General features: G+C 41.3%; 1 protein-coding gene and 1 non-coding gene across 2 annotated transcripts; both read right to left on the bottom strand.

Moving 5' to 3' along the window:
• Nucleotides 1-48: 48 nt before the first annotated feature.
• On the bottom strand, nucleotides 49-24,660 carry LOC110521210 (aquaporin-9). The gene is made up of 6 exons (XM_036969272.1): nucleotides 23,182-24,660; nucleotides 21,904-22,030; nucleotides 20,233-20,370; nucleotides 18,582-18,700; nucleotides 6,865-7,082; nucleotides 49-2,458 (listed from the first exon to the last, which is right to left on the bottom strand). Exons 1-6 carry the CDS (start codon nucleotides 23,281-23,283, stop codon nucleotides 2,248-2,250), a joined length of 915 nt encoding a protein of 304 aa, XP_036825167.1. The 5' UTR covers nucleotides 23,284-24,660; the 3' UTR covers nucleotides 49-2,247.
• Nucleotides 24,538-24,701, bottom strand: LOC118945965. Its single transcript, XR_005041118.1, has one exon. It is a non-coding gene; the product is annotated as a U1 spliceosomal RNA (small nuclear RNA).
• Between the last annotated feature and the right edge of the window lie 377 nt (nucleotides 24,702-25,078).

The raw sequence follows: 25,078 nt of genomic DNA, 5'->3' as shown, positions 1-25,078 counted from the left end.
TTACTTAAAAAATACAAGACACCATTTTTTATTAATTTTTATTATGCATCCAAGTAATAATATTTGTTTACACAAACAGGAATACATTTGTCACATTGAAATAGTTTGGATACTATTTCCATGACAACAATACAAAATCAAAAACAGAAAAAGCACAACAATAAACAAACATAATAATTGAATATTATACAATGGCAACAAAACTTATAACTGCCATACATGAAATTCATGAATTGTAACAGTGGTAGTTGTTATATTTGTTATTTCTCAGGGTTTTTTTAGATACGCACGTGGCGCACGTGGTCTCTTTTGGTGAGTATGAAGTGTATGGTCAAAATTGCAATCTAAAGCCTACATTAAAGCTATACCTTCTGCAATTACAACGCAGACATTACTACAACAACAAAAATGTCATCAAATGGGTCTGGGTTAATTGTCTGCATGAATCTCATTTACATAAAACTGACAGGTGTAGTCCAAATGGAATCTCATTTACATAAAACTGACAGGTGTAGTCCAAATGGAATCTCATTTACATAAAACGGACAGGTGTAGTCCAAATGGAATCTCATTTACATAAAACTGACAGGTGTAGTCCAAATGGAATCTCAGTTACATAAAACTGACATGTGTAGTCCAAATGGAATCTCAGTTACATAAAACTGACAGGTCTAGTCCAAATGGAATCTCATTTACATAAAACTGACATGTGTAGTCCAAATGGAATCTCATTTACATAAAACTGACATGTGTAGTCCAAATGGAATCTCAGTTACATAAAACTGACAGGTCTAGTCCAAATGGAATCTCATTTACATAAAACTGACAGGTGTAGTCCAAATGGAATCTCATTTACATAAAACTGACAGGTGTAGTCCAAATTGAATCTCATTTACATAAAACTGACAGAGGTGTAGTCCAAATGGAATCTCATTTACATAAAACTGACATGTGTAGTCCAAATGGAATCTCAGTTACATAAAACTGACAGGTGTAGTCCAAATGGAATCTCATTTACATAAAACTGACATGTGTAGTCCAAATGGAATCTCATTTACATAAAACTGACATGTGTAGTCCAAATGGAATCTCAGTTACATAAAACTGACAGGTGTAGTCCAAATGGAATCTCATTTACATAAAACTGACAGGTCTAGTCCAAATGGAATCTCATTTACATAAAACTGACATGTGTAGTCCAAATGGAATCTCATTTACATAAAACTGACATGTGTAGTCCAAATGGAATCTCAGTTACATAAAACTGACAGGTCTAGTCCAAATGGAATCTCATTTACATAAAACTGACAGGTGTAGTCCAAATGGAATCTCATTTACATAAAACTGACAGGTGTAGTCCAAATTGAATCTCATTTACATAAAACTGACAGAGGTGTAGTCCAAATGGAATCTCATTTACATAAAACTGACATGTGTAGTCCAAATGGAATCTCAGTTACATAAAACTGACAGGTGTAGTCCAAATGGAATCTCATTTACATAAAACTGACATGTGTAGTCCAAATGGAATCTCATTTACATAAAACTGACATGTGTAGTCCAAATGGAATCTCAGTTACATAAAACTGACAGGTGTAGTCCAAATGGAATCTCATTTACATAAAACTGACAGGTGTAGTCCAAATGGAATCTCATTTACATAAAACTGACAGAGGTGTAGTCCAAATGGAATCGTAAGGGGTGAAATATTATATATACATAATATTACTTTTCCAGTGTTGCGGATTGCTACATATAAGCACATCATTATGAACTAACCATTCTGTATCTTTACCTACTAAAACAGTAACAGTAACCTGTTCTACAGGGTTTCTCCATGTAGACTGACTATTGGAGCGCCCATCAGCAGTGGGCTAAAAGGCCTTGTACTGTGATCAGTCGCTCATAAGTAGCACACCAGTCTGGTTACTAAAGGCTATGACATGTAATAACAGGCTATAAACCGTACTCTGATCGTTCACTCATACGTAGCATACCGGCCTGGTTACTAAAGGCTATGACGTGTAATAACAGGCTAGAACTCTTCTACTCCCTCTACCACAGGGTTTCACCATAGCACACTGAGAGAGCAAGCCTGTCCTTGGTGTGTGTGTGTGTGTGTGTGTGTATTTGGCTCCCAACATGACATTCCTCTCCTGATTGACTTTACAGTAACATTGATCTGAACCAGACAGACAGACATTTTCTTTTAAAGTCCTTGACAAGTGAATGAATCTCTCTGACTCTTTAACTCATGGTAATCATCTCATATTTGTCCTTAAGACTGCTGTCCTCCTCCAGATCTTCTTCCTCCTCTTCGTCCTCCTCCTCTTCCTCCTCGTGGGGTTTCTCAGGCTGTTTGTGATGCATCTCGATGAACAGGAAGTAGACCAGAGCCCCGACCACGCCTCCTATCATCGGCCCCGCCACCGGGACCCACCACCAGTAGTCTGAAGTGCTGTGTATAGGTAGGCACACACACACATATATATACACACACACACACACACACACACACATTACAAGAACACATAACACATGCAATAGATGAAGGTATAAGAACACATTATCTGGATAATGCTGTGACGCGTCGAGCCACACTTAGAAATACTTTGTTAAGCCTTGTACGGTGCATTCGGGAAAGTATTCAGACCCCTTGACTTTTTACACATTTTGTTACATTACAGCCTTATTCTAAAATTGATTGAATTGTTTTTTCCCCCCTCATCAATCTACACACAACACCCCATAATGACATCACAATACCCCATAGTGACATCACAATGCCCCATAGTGACAAAGCAAAAACAGTTTTTTAAATGTTTTTAAATGTATTAGAAATAAAAATATGAAATAGGACATTTACATAAGTAGATTAAAGCACCTTTGGCAGCGATTACAGCCTCGAGTCTTCTTGGGTATGATGCTACAAGCTTGGCACACATGTATTTTAGGAGTTTCTCCCATTCTTCTCGGCAAATCTTCTGAAGCTCTGTCAGGTTGGATGGGGAGCATCACTGCACAGCTATTTTCAGGTCTCTCCAGAGATATCCGATCATGTTCAAGTCCGGGCTTTTTGCTGGGCCACTCGAGGATATTCAGAGACTTGTCCTGAAGCCACTCCTGCGTTGTCTTGGCTGTGTGGTTAGCGTCTTTGTCCTGTTGGAAGGTGAACCTTCGCCCCAGTCTGAGGTCCTGAGCGCTCTGGAGCAGGTTTTCATCAAGGATCTCTCTCTACTTTGCTCTGTTCATCTTTCCCTCCATCCTAACTAGTCTCCCAGTACCTGCCACTGAAAAACATCCCCACAGCATGATGCTGCCACCACCTTGCTTCACCGTAGGGATGGTTCCAGGTTTCCTCCAGATGTGACACTTGGCATTCAGACCAAAGTGTTCAATCTTGGTTTCATCAGACCAGAGAATCTTGTTTTTCATGGTCTGAGAGTCCTTTAGGTGCCTTTTGGCAAACTCCAAGCAGGCTGTCATGTGCCTTTTACTGAGGAGTAGCTTCCATCTGGCTACTCTACCATAAAGGCCTGATTGGTGGAGTGCTGCAGAGATGGTTGTCCTTCTGGAAGGTTCTCCCATCTCCACAGAGGAACTCTGGAAAGTATTGTAGGTTATACTCAGTGGGTTCTGTAGAATGTACAGTTGGAAGTTTACATACACCTCAGCCAAATACATCTAAACTCAGTTTTTCACAATTCCTGAATGTGAAATGTCAGAACAATAGTTGAGAGAATTATTTATTTCAGCTTTTATTTATTTCATCACATTCCTAGTGGGTCAGAAGTTTAAATACACTCAATTAGTATTTGATATCATTGCCTTTAAATTGTTTAACTTGGGTCAAATGTTTCGGGTTGCCTTCCAGAAGCTTCCCGCAATAAGTTGGGTGAATTTTGGCCCATTCCTCCTTACAGAGCTGGTATAACTGAGTCAGGTTTGTAAGCCTCCTTGCTCGCACACGCTTTTTCAGTTCTGCCCACAAATTTTCTATAGGATTGAGGTCAGGGCTTTGTGATGGCCACGCCAATACCTTGACTTTGTCCTTAAGCCATTTTGCCACAACTTTGGAAGTATGCTTGGGGTCATTGTCCATTTGGAAGACCCATTGGCGACCAAGCTTGAACTTTCTGACTGATGTCTTGAGATGTTGCTTCAATATAGCCACATCATTTTCCTGCCTCATGATGCCATCTATTTTATGAAGTGCACCAGTCCCTCCTGCAGCAAAGCACCCCCACAACATGATGCTGCCACCCCCGTGCTTCATGGTTGGGATGGTGTTCTTCGGCTTGCAAGCGTTCCCCTTTTTCCTCCAAACATAACGATGGTCATTATGGCCAAACAGTTCTATTTTTGTTTCATCAGACTAGTGGACATTTCTCCAAAAAGTATGATCTTTGTCCCCATGTGCAGTTGCAAATCGTAGTCTGGCTTTTTTATGGTGGTTTTGGAGCAGTTGCTTCTTCCTTACTGAGCGGCCTTTCAGGTTATATCGATATAGGACTCGTTTTACTGTGGATATAGATACTTTTGTACCCGTTTCCTCCAGCATCTTTACAAGGTCCTTTGCTGTTGTTCTGGGATTGATTTGCACTTTCGCACCAATGTACATTCATCTCCAGGAGACAGAACACGTCTCCTTCCTGAGCGGTGTGACGGCTTCGTGGTCCCATGTTGTTTATACTTGCGTACTATTGTTTGTACAGATGAACGTAGTACCTTCAGGTATTTGGAAGGATGCAACAGACTTGTGGAGGTCTACAATGTTTTTCTGGGGTCTTAGCTGATTTCTTTAGATTTTCCCATGATGTCAAGCAAAGAGGCACTGAGTTTGAAGGTAGGCCTTGAAATACATCCACAGGTACACCTCCAATAGACTAAAATGATGTAAATTAGCCTATCAGAATCTTCTAAAGCCATTGTCTGGAATTTCCAAGCTGTTTAAAGGCACAATCAACTTAGTGTATGTAAACTTCTGACCCACTGGAATTGTGAGACAGTGAATTATAAGTGAAATAATCTGTCTGTGGAAAAATGACTTGTGTCATGCACAAAGTAGATGTCCTAACCGACTTGCCAAAATTATATTTTGTTAACAAGAAATTTGCGGAGTGATTGAAAAATTAGTTTTAATGATTCCAACCTAAGTGTATGTAAACTTCCGACTTCAACTGTATATACTTGAAAATGTATCAATTGACCAATTCGGCACATTTGGGCAAACTCCTGGCAGACTTGACACAAAATACTGTGCAGTGTTGTAATTATTTACTGGATCAGTCTGAAACTTTGCACACACCCTGTTGGCCAAAACCTAAATTACACTTAGACTCCTATCTGAATGTATGGCCTTTCTCTTGCATTTCAAAGATGAAGGGAAATATATATATATAAACTAATGTTTTTTTTGTTTGTATTATCTTTTACAATATCTAATGTGTTATATTCTCCTATATTAATTTCACATTTCCACAAACTTCAAAGTGTTCCCTTTCAAATAGTATCAAGAATATACGGAAATGTGTCCTTATTTCAGGTCCTGAGCTACAGACAGTTAGATTTGGGTATGTGGTTTTAGGTGGACATTTTTAAAAAGGGTCCGATCCTTAATTTAAGAACGATGGAGGCCACTGTGTTGTTTGTTGACCTTCAATGCTGCAGAAATGTTTTGCAACCTTTCCCCAGATCTGTGCCTCGACACAATCCTGTCTTAGCGCTCTATGGAAAATTCCTTCGACCTCACGGCTTGTTTTCTTTTTTTTTTTGCTCTGACATGCACTGTCAACTGTGATACCTTATATAGAGAGGTGTGTGCCTTTCCAAATCATGTCCAATCAATTTAATTTACCACAGGTGGATTCCAATCACCTCGTAGAAACGTCTCACGGATGATCAATGACAACGGCATGCACCAGAGCTCAATATACTGTCTCATATCAAAGGGTCTGAATACTTAGGTATGTAAATAAGGCATTTCTGTTTATTTGTAATACATTTGCAAACATTTCTAAAAACCTGTTTTCTCTTTGTCATTATGGGGTAGTGTGCAGAGATTGAGGGTAAAAAAAAGAGATTTAATCCATTTTAGAATAAGGCTGTAACGTCATAAAATGTGGAAAAAGTTAAAGGGTCTAAATGCACTATAAGTGCGTCTAAATGCAACCGTCACAGAATTATCCAAAACGACAACTGTTTGTTTTTTACAGCACCATTATAATTTACATCTCAGTCTACTTTCCAAGCTCCAATGCTTTTGAAAGTTCAATTAAAGGAATCCAAGTACAATTCAATAGTAGGCAACCCAACGGGGTTAGCACAGAGCATGACAACAGATAATTAGCTAACATTGACTGCATGTGATGTGTTGTGATGTGTTGCTATGCATGTGAGGTTATATAACACCAATCAACACACGGTTGTTTTTTTTCACCTATCAGTACCAGACAATCAAAGGACGATTTGACTAAAACGGTCAACTAATAACCAAGCTACTTTTTGGAATAGATCCAGTAAGTGGAACTAGAAGTTTGTGAAACACTGGTCTAGTCTTTGATCGACATGAGTTACATGAACCCTTCTGTATGAGTTACCTGAACCCTTCTATATGAGTTACCTGAACACTTCTACATGAGTTACCTGAACCCTTCTATACGAGTTACCTGAACCCTTCTACATGAGTTACCTGAACACTTCTATATGAGTTACCTGAACCCTTCTATATGAGTTACCTGAAGACTCCCCAGTCTGCTACTGCAGTGAAGTGCCATGACCCGGATGTCTGGCAGGGTTGAGGTGGTACTTACCTCTAATCTTAGCCGCATATATTAAATTATACAGTATTATATTATGAGTTACCTGAACACCTCCCAACCCCAGCCTGCTACAGCAGTAAAGAGTCGTGGCCCCAGGTCCCTGGCAGGGTTGAGGGGGTACCCACAGTTCAGCCCCATGGACACTCCGATAGCCATGATGATCAGGCCGATGCACAGTGGCTCCATGCCTCTAGGGGCGCCGATGTTCTTCCCATCGCTGATGGCCAGGATACACAACACCAGCATGCCTGTTCCTGCTGCCTGGAGAGTACAAAGAATACAGTATGAAGATGGGCAGAATCCCTGTTCCCGCTGCCTGGTGAGTACAAAGACTACAGTATGAAGATAGGCAGAATCCCTGTTCACGCTTCCTGCAGAGTACAATCAAAGAATACAGTATGAAGATGGGCAGAATCCCTGTTCACGCTTCCTGCAGAGTACAATCAAAGAATACAGTATGAAGAGGGGCAGAATCCCTGTTCACGCTTGTCGGAGATGTCATGGCGACATTGGCTAGCTAAACTCATGTGTAGAAACACATGATCGAGGCTAACGGTCATCTCACGATGAACTGTGTGTGTGAAGGCCGTCAAATTAAAAAGGCACTTCTTTGATATAAAGTTGTTTTTGAAGATTTTTTTATTTTTATCAGTTTGTCACTCACGAGGTTGTAGTAATAACATGTTCAATTACTGAAGACATTGGGTCCAATCTTGGTTGTTCCTTTAGATTAAAAAAAAAATAATAATGATTAAGGAAGAGCTTTTCACTTCTCTCATTGACTTCTAAAACCCCGGTCTGGTCTGTTTTGGAAAACGCTCAATGTTGCACCTCTGGGTTTAAAATCTCTGTGGTAAGATTATTTAAATTGTTGACAACAGCATTGGGTCAATTACATTTCAATTTAGTCAATTCAGGAAGGAAATGGACACTGGTTGATCATTTAAATAAAAGGACATCAGTAATACCTGGTGATATTTTCATTTATTTTTAATATTCCAGCAGGATATAAAGAAAATTGTTGAAATGTTATTCTTTATATTTGTTGGGAGAACATAATGTTATTCTTCATCCAGGCTGCATTACATCCCATAGGGCGGTGCACAATTTGCCCAGTGTCGTCCAGGTTTGGCCGAGTTAGGGTTTGGCCGAGTTAGGGTTTGGCCGAGTTAGGGTTTGGCCAGGGTAGGCCGTCATTGTAAATAATATATTTTTATTAACTGACTTGCCTAGTTATATAAACATTTAAACATATATTTGTTGGGGGAATAATGTTATTCTTTATATTTGTTGGGGGAACGTAATGTTATTCTTTATATTTGTTGTGAGAATAATGTTATTCTTTATATTTGTTGTGAGAACGTAATGTTATTCTTTATATTTGTTGTGAGAACGTAATGTTATTCTTTATATTTGTTGTGAGAATAATGTTATTCTTTATATTTGTTGTGAGAATAATGTTATTCTTTATATTTGTTGTGAGAATAATGTTATTCTTTATATTTGTTGTGAGAATAATGTTATTCTTTATATTTGTTGTGAGAATAATGTTATTCTTTATATTTGTTGTGAGAATGTAATGTTATTCTTTATATTTGTTGTGAGAATAATGTTATTCTTTATATTTGTTATATTATTATTGGCCGCCCTCTTTGTTTTGTTACATGACCACTCCACATCAATTTGACAAACACGGCACTTTTTTTGCATTTATAGTTACAAAGCAAAATGTAGTTATTTGATATACATTACGTCTGGATAGATACACATGCGGTATACAGAACATACGTTAAGTATTTAGACCCCTTGACTTTTTTTACATTTATTTTTTACGTTACAGGCTTATTCTAAAATGGATTTAAAAAATAATAATCTTCATCAACAAAGCAACAACAGATTTTTAGATGTATTAAATATTTTAAAAAATAAAATATCACATTTACATAAGTATTCAGACTCTTTACTCAGTACTTTGTTGAAACACCTTTAGCAGCGATTACAGCCTCGAGTCTTCTTGGGTATGACTCTACAAGCTTGTTACACCTGTATTTGGGGAGTTTCTCCCATTCTTCTCTGCAGATCCTCTCAAGCTCTGTCAGGTTGGATGGGGAGCGTTGCTGCACAGCTATTTTCAGGTCTCTTCCAGAGATGTTCAAGTCCAGGCCCTGGCTGGGTCAATCAAGGACATTCAGAGACTTGTCCCGAAGTCACTCCTTCATTGTCTTGGCTGTGTGCTTGTCCTGTTGGAAGGTGAACCTTCGCCCCAGTCTGAGGTCCTGAGCGCTCTGGAGCAGGTTTTCATTAAGGATCTCTCTGTACTTTGCTGCATTCATCTTTCCCTCCATCCTGACTAGTCTCCCAGTCCCTGCTGCTGAAAAACATCCCCACAGCATGTTGCTGCCATCACCATGCTTCACCGTAGGGATGGTGCCAAGTTTTCTCCAGACGTGAAGCTTGGCATTCAGGCCAAAGAGTTCAATCTTGATTACATCAGATCAGATTATCTTGTTTCTCATATTCTGAGAGTCCTTTAGGTGCCTTTTTGGCAAACTCCAAGCGGGATGTCATGTGCCTTTTAGTGAGTAGTGGCTTCCGTCTGGCCACTCTACCATAAAGGCCTGATTGGTGGAGTGCTGCAGAGATGGTTGTCCTTCTGGAAGGTTCTGCCATCTTCACAGAGGAACTCTGGTGCTCTGTCAGAGTGACCAGAGGGTTCTTGGTCACCTCCCTGACCCAAGGCCCTTCCGCCCCGATTGCTCAGTTTGGTTGGGCGTCAAGCTCTTGGAAGAGTCTTGGTGGTCACAAACTTCCTCCATTTAAGAATAATGGAGGCCACTGTGATCTTGGGGACCTTAACATTTCTAAAAAACATTTTAGAAAAAGGCTGTAATGCAACAAAATATGGAAAAAGTTATGGGGTCTGAATACTTTCCGTTTGCACTGTATAGTATTTTTTGGTCCTAACTACTACAGGCCTTTTAACCCACCCCTCAGCTACTCTCAGCCCATCCCACCCATCTCCGTAAAGCTACTCTCAGCCCATCCCACCCATCTCCGTAAAGCTACTCTCAGCCCATCCCACCTATCTCCGTAAAGCTACTCTCAGTCCATCCCACCTATCTCCGTAAAGCTACTCTCAGCCCATCCCACCCATCTCCGTAAAGCTACTCTCAGTCCATCCCACCTATCTCCGTAAAGCTACTCTCAGTCCATCCCACCTATCTCCGTAAAGCTACTCAGCCCATCCCACCTATCTCCGTAAAGCTACTCTCAGTCCATCCCACCTATCTCCGTAAAGCTACTCTCAGCCCATCCCACCTATCTCCGTAAAGCTACTCTCAGCCCATCCCACCCATCTCTGTAAAGCTACTCTCAGCCCATTCCACCTATCTCTGTAAAGCTACTCTCAGCCCATCCCACCCATCTCTGTAAAGCTACTCTCAGTCCATCCCACCTATCTCTGTAAAGCTACTCTCAGCCCATCCATCTCTGTAAAGCTACTCTCAGCCCATTCCACCTATCTCTGTAAAGCTACACCTCAGCCCATCCCACCCATCTCTGTAAAGCTACTCTCAGTCCATCCCACCTATCTCTGTAAAGCTACTCTCAGCCCATCCCACCCATCTCCTTAAAGCTACTCTCAGCCCATCCCACCTATCTCCGTAAAGCTACTCTCAGTCCATCCCACCTATCTCCGTAAAGCTACTCTCCGCCCATCCCACCCATCTCCGTAAAGCTACTCTCAGCCCATCCCACCCATCTCCTTAAAGCTACTCTCAGCCCATCCCACCCATCTCCGTAAAGCTACTCTCAGTCCATCCCACCCATCTCCGTAAAGCTACTCTCAGTCCATCCCACCCATCTCCGTAAAGCTACTCTCAGCCCATCCCACCCATCTCCGTAAAGCTACTCTCAGCCCATCCCACCTATCTCCGTAAAGCTACTCTCAGTCCATCCCACCTATCTCCGTAAAGCTACTCTCAGTCCATCCCACCTATCTCCGTAAAGCTACTCAGCCCATCCCACCTATCTCCGTAAAGCTACTCTCAGCCCATCCCACCTATCTCTGTAAAGCTACTCTCAGCCCATCCCACCTATCTCTGTAAAGCTACTCTCAGCCCATCCCACCTATCTCTGTAAAGCTACTCTCAGCCCATCCCACCTATCTCTGTAAAGCTACTCTCAGCCCATCCCACCTATCTCCGTAAAGCTACTCTCAGCCCATCCCACCTATCTCCGTAAAGCTACTCTCAGCCCATCCCACCCATCTCCGTAAAGCTACTCTCAGCCCATCCCACCTATCTCCGTAAAGCTACTCTCAGTCCATCCCACCTATCTCCGTAAAGCTACTCTCAGTCCATCCCACCTATCTCCGTAAAGCTACTCAGCCCATCCCACCTATCTCCGTAAAGCTACTCTCAGCCCATCCCACCTATCTCTGTAAAGCTACTCTCAGCCCATCCATCTCTGTAAAGCTACTCTCAGCTCATCCCACCTATCTCTGTAAAGCTACTCTCAGCCCATCCCACCTATCTCTGTAAAGCTACTCTCAGCCCATCCCACCTATCTCTGTAAAGCTACTCTCAGCCCATCCCACCTATCTCCGTAAAGCTACTCTCAGCCCATCCCACCCATCTCTGTAAAGTTACTCTCAGCCCATTCCACCTATCTCTGTAAAGCTACTCTCAGTCCATCCCACCTATCTCTGTAAAGCTACTCTCAGTCCATCCCACCTATCTCTGTAAAGCTACTCTCAGTCCATCCCACCTATCTCTGTAAAGCTACTCTCAGCCCAGCCCACCTATCTCTGTAAATCTACTCTCAGTCCATCCCACCCATCTCCGTAAAGCTACTCTCAGCCCATCCCACCCATCTCCGTAAAGCTACTCTCAGCCCATCCCACCCATCTCCGTAAAGCTACTCTCAGCCCATCCCACCTATCTCCGTAAAGCTACTCTCAGTCCATCCCACCTATCTCTGTAAAGCTACTCTCAGTCCATCCCACCTATCTCTGTAAAGCTACTCAGCCCATCCCACCTATCTCCGTAAAGCTACTCTCAGCCCATCCCACCTATCTCTGTAAAGCTACTCTCAGCCCATCCCACCTATCTCTGTAAAGCTACTCTCAGCCCATCCCACCTATCTCTGTAAAGCTACTCTCAGCCCATCCCACCTATCTCTGTAAAGCTACTCTCAGCCCATCCCACCTATCTCCGTAAAGCTACTCTCAGCCCATCCCACCTATCTCCGTAAAGCTACTCTCAGCCCATCCCACCCATCTCCGTAAAGCTACTCTCAGCCCATCCCACCTATCTCCGTAAAGCTACTCTCAGTCCATCCCACCTATCTCCGTAAAGCTACTCTCAGTCCATCCCACCTATCTCCGTAAAGCTACTCAGCCCATCCCACCTATCTCCGTAAAGCTACTCTCAGCCCATCCCACCTATCTCTGTAAAGCTACTCTCAGCCCATCCCACCTATCTCTGTAAAGCTACTCTCAGCTCATCCCACCTATCTCTGTAAAGCTACTCTCAGCCCATCCCACCTATCTCTGTAAAGCTACTCTCAGCCCATCCCACCTATCTCTGTAAAGCTACTCTCAGCCCATCCCACCTATCTCCGTAAAGCTACTCTCAGCCCATCCCACCCATCTCTGTAAAGTTACTCTCAGCCCATTCCACCTATCTCTGTAAAGCTACTCTCAGTCCATCCCACCTATCTCTGTAAAGCTACTCTCAGTCCATCCCACCTATCTCTGTAAAGCTACTCTCAGTCCATCCCACCTATCTCTGTAAAGCTACTCTCAGCCCAGCCCACCTATCTCTGTAAATCTACTCTCAGTCCATCCCACCTATCTCTGTAAAGCTACTCAGTCCATCCCACCTATCTCTGTAAAGCTACTCTCAGTCCATCCCACCTTTCACCGTAAACCACAGACTTATGATTTAATGGGCAATATATGTTTAAACTGTGCTGTTTTACATACATTCTGAACTTTTATAATCGCATAGTATTTACAGATTGTATATTAAAGACTCATATTTTACTAACGATTTGTATATTATATTGTTGATTGATTGTCTATGGGTTTCCAAATCTCAAAAACAGTGCTATTTGTAGGGTTCGTTTCAGGTAAATGAATAGATTTGTCAGCCGCTCTTGAACCTGTGACCAGAAACAAGCTACATAGGGGCAATACCAAAAGAAGTGATCTAATGATTCTGTCCCTTTGCAGCAAAATCTGCAGAGCTGGGATAAATAAATCAAATTAAAATAAATGGTTGTATGCCCCATATACAGGACATAACATTCTGTAGGTGGCAAGAGTTTTACATGATCATTTAAATTGAGTGTTGCTTTGTGTATCAGTTCATAAATGATGCACCATGAAAACAAAACATCGAAAATCTCTTCCCACCTATTTTCCAACCTTTATGGCGCCACTGTCAACATTTTGTTTCTCAAATGAAACTGGTATACAGTGCCTTCAGAAAGTATTCATACCCCTGGACTTATTACACATTTTGTTCTGTTACAGCCTGAATTCAAAATTGATTTAAAAAAAAAACATTTCACTGACACAATACCCAATCCCATAATGACCAAGTGAAAACATGTTTTTAGAAATGTTTTCAAATTTATTGAAAATGAAATAGAGAAATATCTCATTTACATAAGTATTTACACCCCTGGGTCAGTACATGTTTGAATCAGCTTTGCACACGTGGATTGTACAATATTTGCACATTAAACAATTCTTCAAGCTCCATCAAGTTAGTTGTTGACCATTGCTAGACAGTCATTTCCAAGTCTTACCATAGATTTTCGAGCCGATTAAAGTCAAAACTGTAACTAGGCCACTCAGGAGCATTCAATCTCGTATTGGTAACCAACTTTGGCCTTGTGTTTTAAGTTATTGGCATGCTGAAAGTTGAATTTGTCTCCCTGTTTATGTTGGAAAGCAGACAGAGCCAGAGCCTTTGCCTGTGCTTAGCTCTATTCCATTTATTTGTATCCTAAAAAACTCCCTAGCTCTTGACGATGACAAGCATACCTATAACATGATGCAGCCACCACCATGCTTGAAAATATGAAGAGTGGTACTCAGTGATGTGTTGTGTTGGATTTGCCTCAAACGTAACGCTTTGTATTCAGGACATAAAGTTAATTTATTTGCCATATTTTTTGCAGTTTTACTTTAGTGCCTTGTTGCAAACAGGATGCATGTTTTGGAATATTTGTATTGTGACCAGGCTTCCTTCATTTAACTCTGTCATTTAGGTTATTATTGTGGAGTACCTACAAAGGTGTTGAGTCATCCTCAGTTTTCTCCAATCACAGCCATTCGTACTAATCTACTGGAGAACCCGTTCTTATTTAAATATAAACATTTGTACGACTGAAGCTTTTAGTGGGAAACTCATTTTCATTATATAAACATGCACGTTTAATTTAGTCTGATTGGCATTCCAAATCAAGTTAAATATTTTTTTGCTCATATAATAAATAAATAAAAAAAGTTTAGTCTGGAGTAGGCAGCACCATAGGGAAATAAGTCAACTATGATATGACTGAAGAGTTAATCAGTGTGATTTTCCATAAATACAGGTATTTCCCCTCTCCACGGTTGCAAGATCTTGCTTATTGTTTCGCTAACTCTCTATTGAAATTTGTTGCAGTGAGTTCATTTATATATTTCGGGATGTGAACGCCAAGTATGTCTTCTTCACCGGCAGACCATTTTTTACTGATAAACTACAGACGAATGTAAAATGTGTGTATTTTAATTATGCCATAAGCAATATGGTACACTTAGCATAATTAGGTTTAAGTCCAGAGAGGTAAATAGTCCAGATTCTCAATGAGATTGGGCATTCAGTACAGGGATCCAGATTCTCAATGAGATTGGGCATTCAGTACAGGGATCCAGATTCTCAATGAGATTGGGCATTCAGTACAGGGATCCAGATTCTCAATGAGGTTGGGCATTCAGTACAGGGATCCAGATTCTCAATGAGATTGAGCATTCAGTACATTCATTGAGAATCTGGATCCCTGTACTGAATGCCCAATGAGATTGGGCATTCAGTACAGGGATCCAGATTCTCAATGAGATTGGGCATTCAGTACAGGGATCCAGATTCTCAATGAGATTGGGCATTCAGTACAGGGATCCAGATTCTCAATGAGATTGGGCATTCAGTACAGGGATCCAGATTCTCAATGAGATTGGGCATTCAGTACAGGGATCCAGATTCCAGGCTTAAGAGAGAACTTGAGTCACTGGCATAGATTGACACTTTTGTTTAAAAGCCCTGGATTTTTAACCCCTTCATATTATTGTTGGTTCTTCTGATACCTAACATTTTGATGGCCAGAGCCAATAGATACTGAGACAATGGACAACCTTGTTTTTGCCCTTTTAAAAAAAAATCAAATAAAAAAGACAGCAATGACATTCATTGTACTGTTGAATGGGATGGCCAATGATTTGTCCTTTTGACAGTTCAATACTTTCTGAGATGTAGCCATTATTTACTATTTTACACCAAGGGTTACTATACATAACTTTTACCCATTTTAAAAGAGATTCTCCAAAATACAAATATATAAATTCTAGTCCTACTTTATCAAAGGCGTTTTTAAAGTCAGCTATGAATACCAGGCCTGATTTCCCAGGCGTTTCATAGTGTTCTATTGTTTCAAGTACTTGTCTTATATTTACCTCCAATGTATCGTCCATGTAAACAACCTGTCTGATTAGGATGAATAATATCCAACAATACCTTCTTAATTCTATGCGCTATGCATTTTGCAAAAATGTTTGCATCACAACACTGAAGTGTAAGGGGCCTCCAATGTTTTAAATGGACTAGATCTTTACATATACACCACTTGGATCCTGTTTCAGTAATAATGAAATCAGACCTTCATGTTGAATGTCTGATAATCAAATAATCAATGTGTGTATATGAGTGGTTAATTAAAACACGTTAATGAGTTACATCAAAAAAAGTTTGATATAACTCGAACCCTGGAGTTTTTCCAGACTGAAAGGAATGAATTGCATCAAGAAGTTCCTCCTCTGTAATTTGGCCTTCATCTGAGTCTTTCTGTACAGATGTTCATTTCACATTGTTATTAGGGGGAAAAGTCATTTTAGGTAACATTCTTCAGTGGTAATGTTATTCTTTATATTTGTTGTGAGAATAATGTTATTCTCTATATTTGCTGTGAGAACGTAATGTTATTCTGACGACAGGATATAACACCATCATGACTGACTGTCTAAGACAGGATATAACATCATCATGACTGACTGTCTAAGACAGGATATAACACCATCATGACTGACTGTCTAAGACAGGATATAACATCATCATGACTGACTGTCTAAGACAGGATATACAGTGCCTTACGAAAGTATTCGGCCCCCTTGAACTTTGCAACCAACCCATTTATTGGATATTTAAAACTTTTTTAACAAATCAAAAACTGAAAAATTGGGCGTGCAAAATGATTCAGCCCCTTTACTTTCAGTGCAGCAAACTCTCTCCAGAAGTTCAGTGAGGATCTCTGAATGATCCAATGTTGACCTAAATGACTAATGATGATAAATACAATCCACCTGTGTGTAATCAAGTCTCCGTATAAATGCACCTGCACTGTGATAGTCTCAGAGGTCCGTTAAAAGCGCAGAGAGCATCATGAAGAACAAGGAACACACCAGGCAGGTCCGAGATACTGTTGTGAAGAAGTTTAAAGCCGGATTTGGATACAAAAATATTTCCCAATCTTTAAACATCCCAAGGAGCACTGTGCAAGCGATAATATTGAAATGGAAGGAGTATCAGACCACTGCAAATCTATCAAGACCTGGCCGTCCCTCTAAACTTTCAGCTCATACAAGGAGAAGACTGATCAGAGATGCAGCCAAGAGGCCCATGATCACTCTGGATGAACTGCAGAGATCTACAGCTGAGGTGGGAGACTCTGTCCATAGGACAACAATCAGTCGTATATTGCACAAATCTGGCCTTTATGGAAGAGTGTCAAGAAGAAAGCCATTTCTTAAAGATATCCATAAAAAGTGTTGTTTAAAGTTTGCCACAAGCCACCTGAGAGACACACCAAACATGTGGAAGAAGGTGCTCTGGTCAGATGAAACCAAAATTGAACTTTTTGGCAACAATGCAAAATGTTATGTTTGGCGTAAAAGCAACACAGCGAAACACACCATCCCCACTGTCAAACATGGTGGTGGCAGCATCATGGTTTGGGCCTGCTTTTCTTCAGCAGGGACAGGGAAGATGGTTAAAATTGATGGGAAGAATGATGGAGCCAAATACAGGACCATTCTGGAAGAAAACCTGATGGAGTCTGCAAAAGACCTGAGACTGGGACGGAGATTTGTCTTCCAACAAGACAATGATGCAAAACATAAAGCAAAATCTACAATGGAATGGTTCAAAAATAAACATATCCAGGTGTTAGAATGGCCAAGTCAAAGTCCAGACCTGAATCCAATCGAGAATCTGTGGAAAGAACTGAAAACTGCTGTTCACAAATGCTCTCCATCCAACCTCACTGAGCTCGAGCAGTTTTGCAAGGAGGAATGGGAAAAAATGTCAGTCTCTCGATGTGCAAAACTGATAGAGACATACCCCAAGCGACTTACAGCTGTAATCGCAGCAAAAGGTGGCGCTACAAAGTATTAACTTAAGGGGGCTGAATAATTTTGCACGCCCAATTTTTCAGTTTTTGATTTGTTAAAAAAATTTGAAATATCCAATAAATGTTGTTCCACTTCATGATTGTGTCCCACTTGTTGTTGATTCTTCACAAAAAAATACAGTTTTATATCTTTATGTTTGAAGCCTGAAATGTGGCAAAAGGTCGCAAAGTTCAAGGGGGCCGAATACTTTCGCAAGGCACTGTAACACCATCATGACTGACTGTCTAAGACAGGATACAACATCATCATGACTGACTGTCTAAGACAGGATATAACATCATCATGACAGCCTGTCTAAGACCACCATTGTGACCACCATTGTGACTGTTACAGTGTTGTGTCTGTGTTGATGTTAAAGTGTTTTAAGTAGGTAAGTGTGAACATCAGAACGAGGGTCATTGGCCCCAAAACCCTGCTAACGAGGGGATGTGATGTGTAGGAAAGTGGGACAATCAATTTGCATTAGCAACATGTCCCAGAGAACTGGGGATGTAAAGGTTTAATGGCTAACTGATAAAACATTGTGTAACTACTGGTAACTAGAGCAGACTGGAGTACCAGAGGGGTCGTCTCTCCTCTCAACCCCTTGATTTCGTCTCGCCTGGTTTGCCTAGGTGGTGTTCATTAAGGCACGCAACAGACATTTTTTTGCAACAAAAAACTAAAATGTGTAGGTGGTAGGTAGTCCCTCAGAGCATTTTCATCTGTGTGGTGCTTAATGAACATGATACTGGTCTCTCCCCCTGGTCTCCCTCCCCCCCGGTCCACCCTCTTCCCGGTTTCTCTCCCCCCCCCTGGTCTCTCTCATCGTGACCCTTGACCTCGTCTCACCTGATCTATGAGGCCATCTACGATGGTCAGAGACCTGGCACAGTAGGATGCAACATACATACACACACACACACACACACACACACACAAAAACACACACACACACACACTCACCTGGTCTATGATGCCTCCGAGGATGGTTAGGGACCTGGCACAATAGGATGCAACATACATACACACACACACACACTTACCTGGTCTATGATGCCTCCGAGGATGGTTAGGGACCTGGCAGGGTAAGAGGCAAAGATGTGGCCGGTGGCGTTAATACCAGTCACTGATAAAATCCCATTGGTGAAGTCCATGAACGCATCTACATGGATGACAATGTCACAGTTAGAAAACAAAACTTAGCCATTCAGAAGATGAAAAGATAAATAGCACACATTGATAAGACGATGGACGTTTGCTTCACAAGTCGATCTTCTATTGCACCTCGGTTAGAAAGCGGGATAGCGACAACTTCTTCACATCAAGAGCACATGACAACAATTCATAACAACAGTTCATAACAGAAGATCATAACAGCAGTTCATAACATTGGTTGTTAATAACAGCAGTTCATAGCAGTTCATAACAGCAGTTCATAACAGCAGTTCATAACAGCAGTTCATAACAGTTCATAACAGCAGTTCATAACAGTTCATAACAGCAGTTCATAACAGTTCATAACAACAGTTCATAACAGTTCATAACAGCAGTTCATAACAGTTCATAACAACAGTTCATAACAGAAGATCATAACAACAGTTCATAACAACAGTTCATAACAATAGTTCATAACAGCAGTTCATGACAGCAGTTCATAACAGTTCATAACAGTTCATAACACCAGTTCATAACAGAAGATCATAACAACAGTTCATAACAGCAGTTCATAACAGTTCATAACAACAGTTCATAACAACAGTTCATAACAGCATTTCATAACAGTTCATAACAGCAGTTCATAACAGTTCATAACAGTTCATAACAGTTCATAACAACAGTTCATAACAGTTCATAACAGTTCATAACAGAAGATCATAACAACAGTTCATAACAACAGTTCATAACAGCAGTTCATAACAGAAGATCATAACAGCAGTTCATAACAACAGTTCATAACAACAGTTCATAACAGAAGATCATAACAGCAGTTCATAACAGTTCATAACAGCAGTTCATAACAGCAGTTCATAACAGCAGTTCATAACAGTTCATAACAGCAGTTCATAACAGCAGTTCATAACAGCAGTTCATAACAGAAGATCATAACAACAGTTCATAACAATAGTTCATAACAGCAGTTCATAACAGTTCATAACAGCAGTTCATAACAGTTCATAACAGCAGTTCATAACAGAAGATCATAACAGCAGTTCATAACATTGGTTGTTCATAACAAACATGTCAAATGTGTTTGTTTGCCAGGGAATATGAGTTAAGCCAGTTGACCTGATTTGTTACAATTCACCCCAAGGCTTTTAAACATGTGCAATCTGTTGGAACAGTTCCATCAACAACTCTGCAGAAACAGATCACCGTGGTGATCGCAGAATGCAGCAACAGATCACCGTGGTGATCGCAGAATGCAGCAACAGATCACCGTGGTGATCGCAGAATGCAGCAACAGATCACCGTGGTGATCGCAGAATGCAGCAACAGATCACCGTGGTGATCGCAGAATGCAGCAACATATTGTTTGTTGTATCACAGTAAGCTTTTATTAAATAATCGCATTTGGGAGCAGCAAAACAGTGAGCAGACGTTCCCCTTTTTTTTGATTGGCTTATTCTACTGTCCAACTCCTGTTATTTACTTTGGATGTCCGTAACAGAATGCAGACATGGCCACACTACTCACCGTAATACAGCCCAAACACTGCAGCAGCTCCAGAGAAAGCACCAAGGAACTGAGCGATGACATAGACAGGGAATTTATAGAACTTGAGTTTTCCCAGGATCACCATGGCCAAGGAGACAGCAGGGTTCACATGGGCTCCTGGGAGAGAAGAGAGAGCCAGGTGATGGCTCTATCTCAATAATTGTTCCTGTGATTCCTCCCCATCCTATCTCCTTGCCTCCTTCTCAACCATATTGAAGAAGGTCAAAAAGGTTCTTCCCCCTCAGATCTTCTTTGAGAGGGAAGTGAGGAGAAAGGATGGGAGAAATGACGCAAGGACGAATTGAGAATGAGCCAGTGAAGGAGGAGAGAGGGTGGGGAGGTTGGAAAGATAGCCGTCTACACTATTAGATGAAGAGACATATTACAGATACATGCTCTCACTTCAACGTAATTCCAGCGGCTGATATTGCTGCTAAGTGACATATATTAAGACCAGCTATACTCCCTGTCTCTTTTCACAATATTTAAAATGCATGAGCGTGATCATAAACCGGCATGATGTTACTGTTGTTGTGGGCAATTTATCCCGTTTTCAATCCCTCTCTGTGTCACTACGTGTTGTATTCACAATCAGCCTAGCAGCGTGTTGGAGCCGAGATAGGTCTCTGTCATAGAGAGGCCACTGCCTTAGATCAATGGAGTTTGTAGGACATTTACTGCCCGAGGTTATGAATGGCCTGGATGGGGCTGGAACACAACAGGGCAATGGGTGAGAAATCAATCGCTAGTTCAGATGTATTAACTGTGAACAGGAGCTGGCACGTTCTGCATCGGTCTAGAACGTGAGGTGACAGACAACATGACTGTTGACAGGGTGCAGCAGGGGGGGGGGGGGGGGGTGTTTAATGTTGTCACATGAACTAAATGACTCTAAAGGAACGCCTCGTGTTACAATGTTATCATCAAACAATTAAAATGTCTTAACGTTTCACTTCAGTAAGCCTCCTGTGTGTGTGTGTGTGTGTGTGTGTGTGTGTGTGTGTGTGTGTGTGTGTGTGTGTGTGTGTGTGTGTGTGTGTGTGTGTGTGTGTGTGTGTGTGTGTGTGTGAGTGAGTGAGTGAGTGAGTGAGTGAGTGAGTGAGTGAGTGAGTGAGTGAGTGAGTGAGTGAGTGAGTGTGTGTACAGTAGGTTCCAGGAACTTAAAAAAAAACCCTATTGGTTTAATTGAGATGGCATCCCTCATTGATTGAACTGAATTCCAATATCTAATTTGAATAGGTATTGATCTCTGCAAACTCCAATTAATAACAAAACACCATTCATTACATAATAGTACAAATGCATTGTGAATCGTTTTTCCTGTTTTTGTCTGTACCTCATTCAGCCATGTATTAGGTTGGCTGATAATTTCACTGGGAGGTAGACATCTTTGATACAGCTTTTACTGCAGCATTAAACTCTGGCAAACCGGCAGAGAGAGTTTGTCACATTAACAATGCACCGTTGCTTCAGAACAGGCTTATTTTTTTTTAAAGTATATTTTTAAACGCACTCAATTGTAGTATTATTGTTATAATGTGATATGATAATTACCTGACACTCAATTGTAGTATGATTGTTATATTGTGATATGATAATTACCTTACACTCAATTGTAGTGTGGTTATAATAGTGTGATATGATAATTACCTGACACTCCTCCGGCCACGTACACTGCCATCATCAGTCCTACAGAGAAGCCTATATGGATGGTGAGAGTCTCCCCCATGGCATTACGACTCAGGACCGTCTGAGCAACAGACCCAACGCCAAACAACTAACACAGGAGATGAGGAGAGGGAGAGGGAAGAAGAGAGGGAAGAGAGGGAGAGGGAAGAAGAGAGGGAAGAGAGTGAGAGGGAATAGAAGGAAGAGAGGGAGAGAGAGGGAAGATAAGGAAGAGAGGGAGAGGGAAGAGAAGGAAGAGAGGGAGAGGGAAGAAGAGAGGGAAGAGAGTGAGAGGGAATAGAAGGAAGAGAGGGAGAGGGAAGAGAAGGAAGAGAGGGAGAGGGAAGAAGAGAGGGAAGAGAAGGAAGAGAGGGAGAGGGAAGAAGAGAGGGAAGAGAAGGAAGAGAGGGAGAGGGAAGAAGAGAGGGAAGAGAAGGAAGAGAGGGAGAGGGAAGAAGAGAGGGAAGAGAGGGGGAGGGAATAAGAGAGGGAAGAGAGGGAGGGAGAGGGAAGAAGAGAGGGAAGAAGTTAGTCCATGTCTAGCCAAGCAAATAGACATTAATCCCATTCAGTATAATACTATCAGTTACATTTAGTTTGTAAGAATTTGAATGAATTCTGATTACACTTTACTCACTTTACTAACCCTAATCCTAATCCTAAACCTGACCCTTATTTAATCATAATCCTAACCCTAATTGAATCATAATCCTAACCCTAATTTAATTATATCCCTAACCTAATTGGGGTGGCAGGTAGCCTAGTGGTTAGAGCCAGTAACCGAAAGGCTGCTAGATCAAATCCCAGAGCTGTCAAAATCTGTCATTCTGCTCCTGAACAGGGCAAATAACCCACTGTTCCCCGGTAAACTGTCATTCTGCTCCTGAACAGGGCAAATAACCCACTGTTCCCCGGTAAACTGTCATTCTGCTCCTGAACAGGGCAAATAACCCACTGTTCCCCGGTAATCTGTCATTCTGCTCCTGAACAGGGCAAATAACCCACTGTTCCCCGATAAACTGTCATTGTAAATAAGAATTTGTTCTTAACTGACTTGCCTAGTTAAATAAAAAATGTACCTAATTTGATCACAATCCTACCCTTAATTGAATCATAATCCTAATTTAATCATGTGAAATAGCATACATTTTTTTAATGTAATTGCTCAATAAGATAACTCATATCGAGGGGTTACAAATTGCCCTTGTGAGGCAATTTCTCACCAAAACACATATTGAATATGAAGCCAGCGGTACTTACAACCAAGATAAAAGTCCCCAGGAACTCAGCCAGGAACTCCTTCAGTATCCCATGTTTCAGAGCATAGCGTTGCCTCATAGTTCTCCTGTGTTTCATCTCCATGTATCACCGTGCCAACGCGCTGTCAAAACTGACAGTTATCCAACAGTCTCACAGTGTCTCTGGAGCATTGCTAGATCCTCACCACCTCCAGACACTCCCACGTCCACTACCCCCAGCAGACACTCCCACGGCCTCTACCCTTACCAGACACTCCCACGTCCTCTACCCCTACCAGACACTCCCACATCCACTACCCATACCAGACACTCCCACGTCCTCTACCCCTACCAGACACGCCCACGGCCTCTACCCCTACCAGACACTCCCACGTCCTCTACCCCTACCAGACACTCCCACGTCCTCTACCCCTACCAGACACTCCCACGTCCTCCACCCCTACCAGACACTCCCACGTCCTCCACCCCTACCAGACACTCCTACCAGACACTCCCACGTCCTCCACCCTTACCAGACACTCCCACGTCCTCCACCCCTACCAGACACTAGTCTACACCCATTCAGCATGTCTCAGAGTGAGACCATGGGGGTAAAACAAATAGGCATTTTGGGGCAAAAATTAGTAAAATAGATATTGAAAGTTCTGGATGAGAGTGGTAAAAGGATAATGACATTAGAACCTTCAAAGAGTAACATAATTTAGTTTTACTTTATGATTTTCCAACATTCTACTTTTGCAGTGGCTTACGTTGCTAATTGCTGCACATATTTCTAAAAGCATATTGTTAGTAACAGTATGTTATTGTTAGAAAACAACACACAGCAGCAGAGACGGTAAAGTGGCAAAGTGTGCCTGTTTTACAACCGGGACACAGCGCCTCCTGCTGGACAAAATCAGTAAAAATGTACAGCGCCTAGTTATTCCCACGCGGTCTCCATTACAAGTACGAACCAGTCCCGACCCTGCTAAACTATATGAGTTTATTATGGTAAAATATATAAAGTTACTTTTTTAAAACTGAGTCTTAAAAGCAAGTAAATTGAACCAAACATAGCAGCCTACAATTTTCATTAATTATGCCAAAATCAGTTGTACAGTAGAAAACAGCACATGAATCGGATACAGCACCGACCAAATAGAAGGACATCGAAAAGCTCTGTTGATTGTTGGTCCTCTAAACAGCGAGCTACTACAAAAAAACTAAGATCAGGAAGAGGCTGACAATTTCAGCACGCAGATCAGAATCCCCAACTAAATAAAGAAATAACATACAAAGAACACGAATATGTCAAAGATCCCTTCACTTCGAATCAACTGAATCCATAGTAGAGACAACATTACTTTCACAGTGAAATCAGGGGAGAGCGCGAACGCAGTCCCCCACTACCAGAAATTATGCAATCGAGATTTCCACATTTGAGAAATTCGCAGGGGTCAGCACAGCCGGAGTGCAATGGCTGAGCCTCGCCCTGGGTGAACCGCCTTCTTGATCACGGTGTCTCCCTTGCCAGGTAAGTATGAGTTGTACATGATTAATGTGGGATAGTGGTTCCCGTGCAAACGTTTTAGCCTAATGGTTATAGCACCACGGCTATTGAGGAAAAAAGCAAATAATTTAAATTAACGTTCAGTGTTATTTTGTCTGCTAGTAGATGGAGAGGTGAAAACACGTTTGAACTGTTATTTTACTCGTAAAATATGAGTTTTTCAATTTTCCCAGGATGCAATTCTGCATAAATTAGCATAACAAAAACATTTATATTAAACGTGTCTGATAGCTGAAACTATAATGAATAAATGAATAATGAATAAATAAATGCCCCTGAGTACATCCAAAAATATTCTGAAACACACATAAAGCCAAGTGAATGGAATTTGTGATTTTATTTAGCCTTT

The sequence above is a fragment of the Oncorhynchus mykiss genome, chromosome 30 (genome assembly GCF_013265735.2).
Source record: "Oncorhynchus mykiss isolate Arlee chromosome 30, USDA_OmykA_1.1, whole genome shotgun sequence".
NCBI classification, from domain to species: domain Eukaryota; kingdom Metazoa; phylum Chordata; class Actinopteri; order Salmoniformes; family Salmonidae; genus Oncorhynchus; species Oncorhynchus mykiss.
This window is presented reverse-complemented; position numbering and strand designations above follow the sequence as displayed.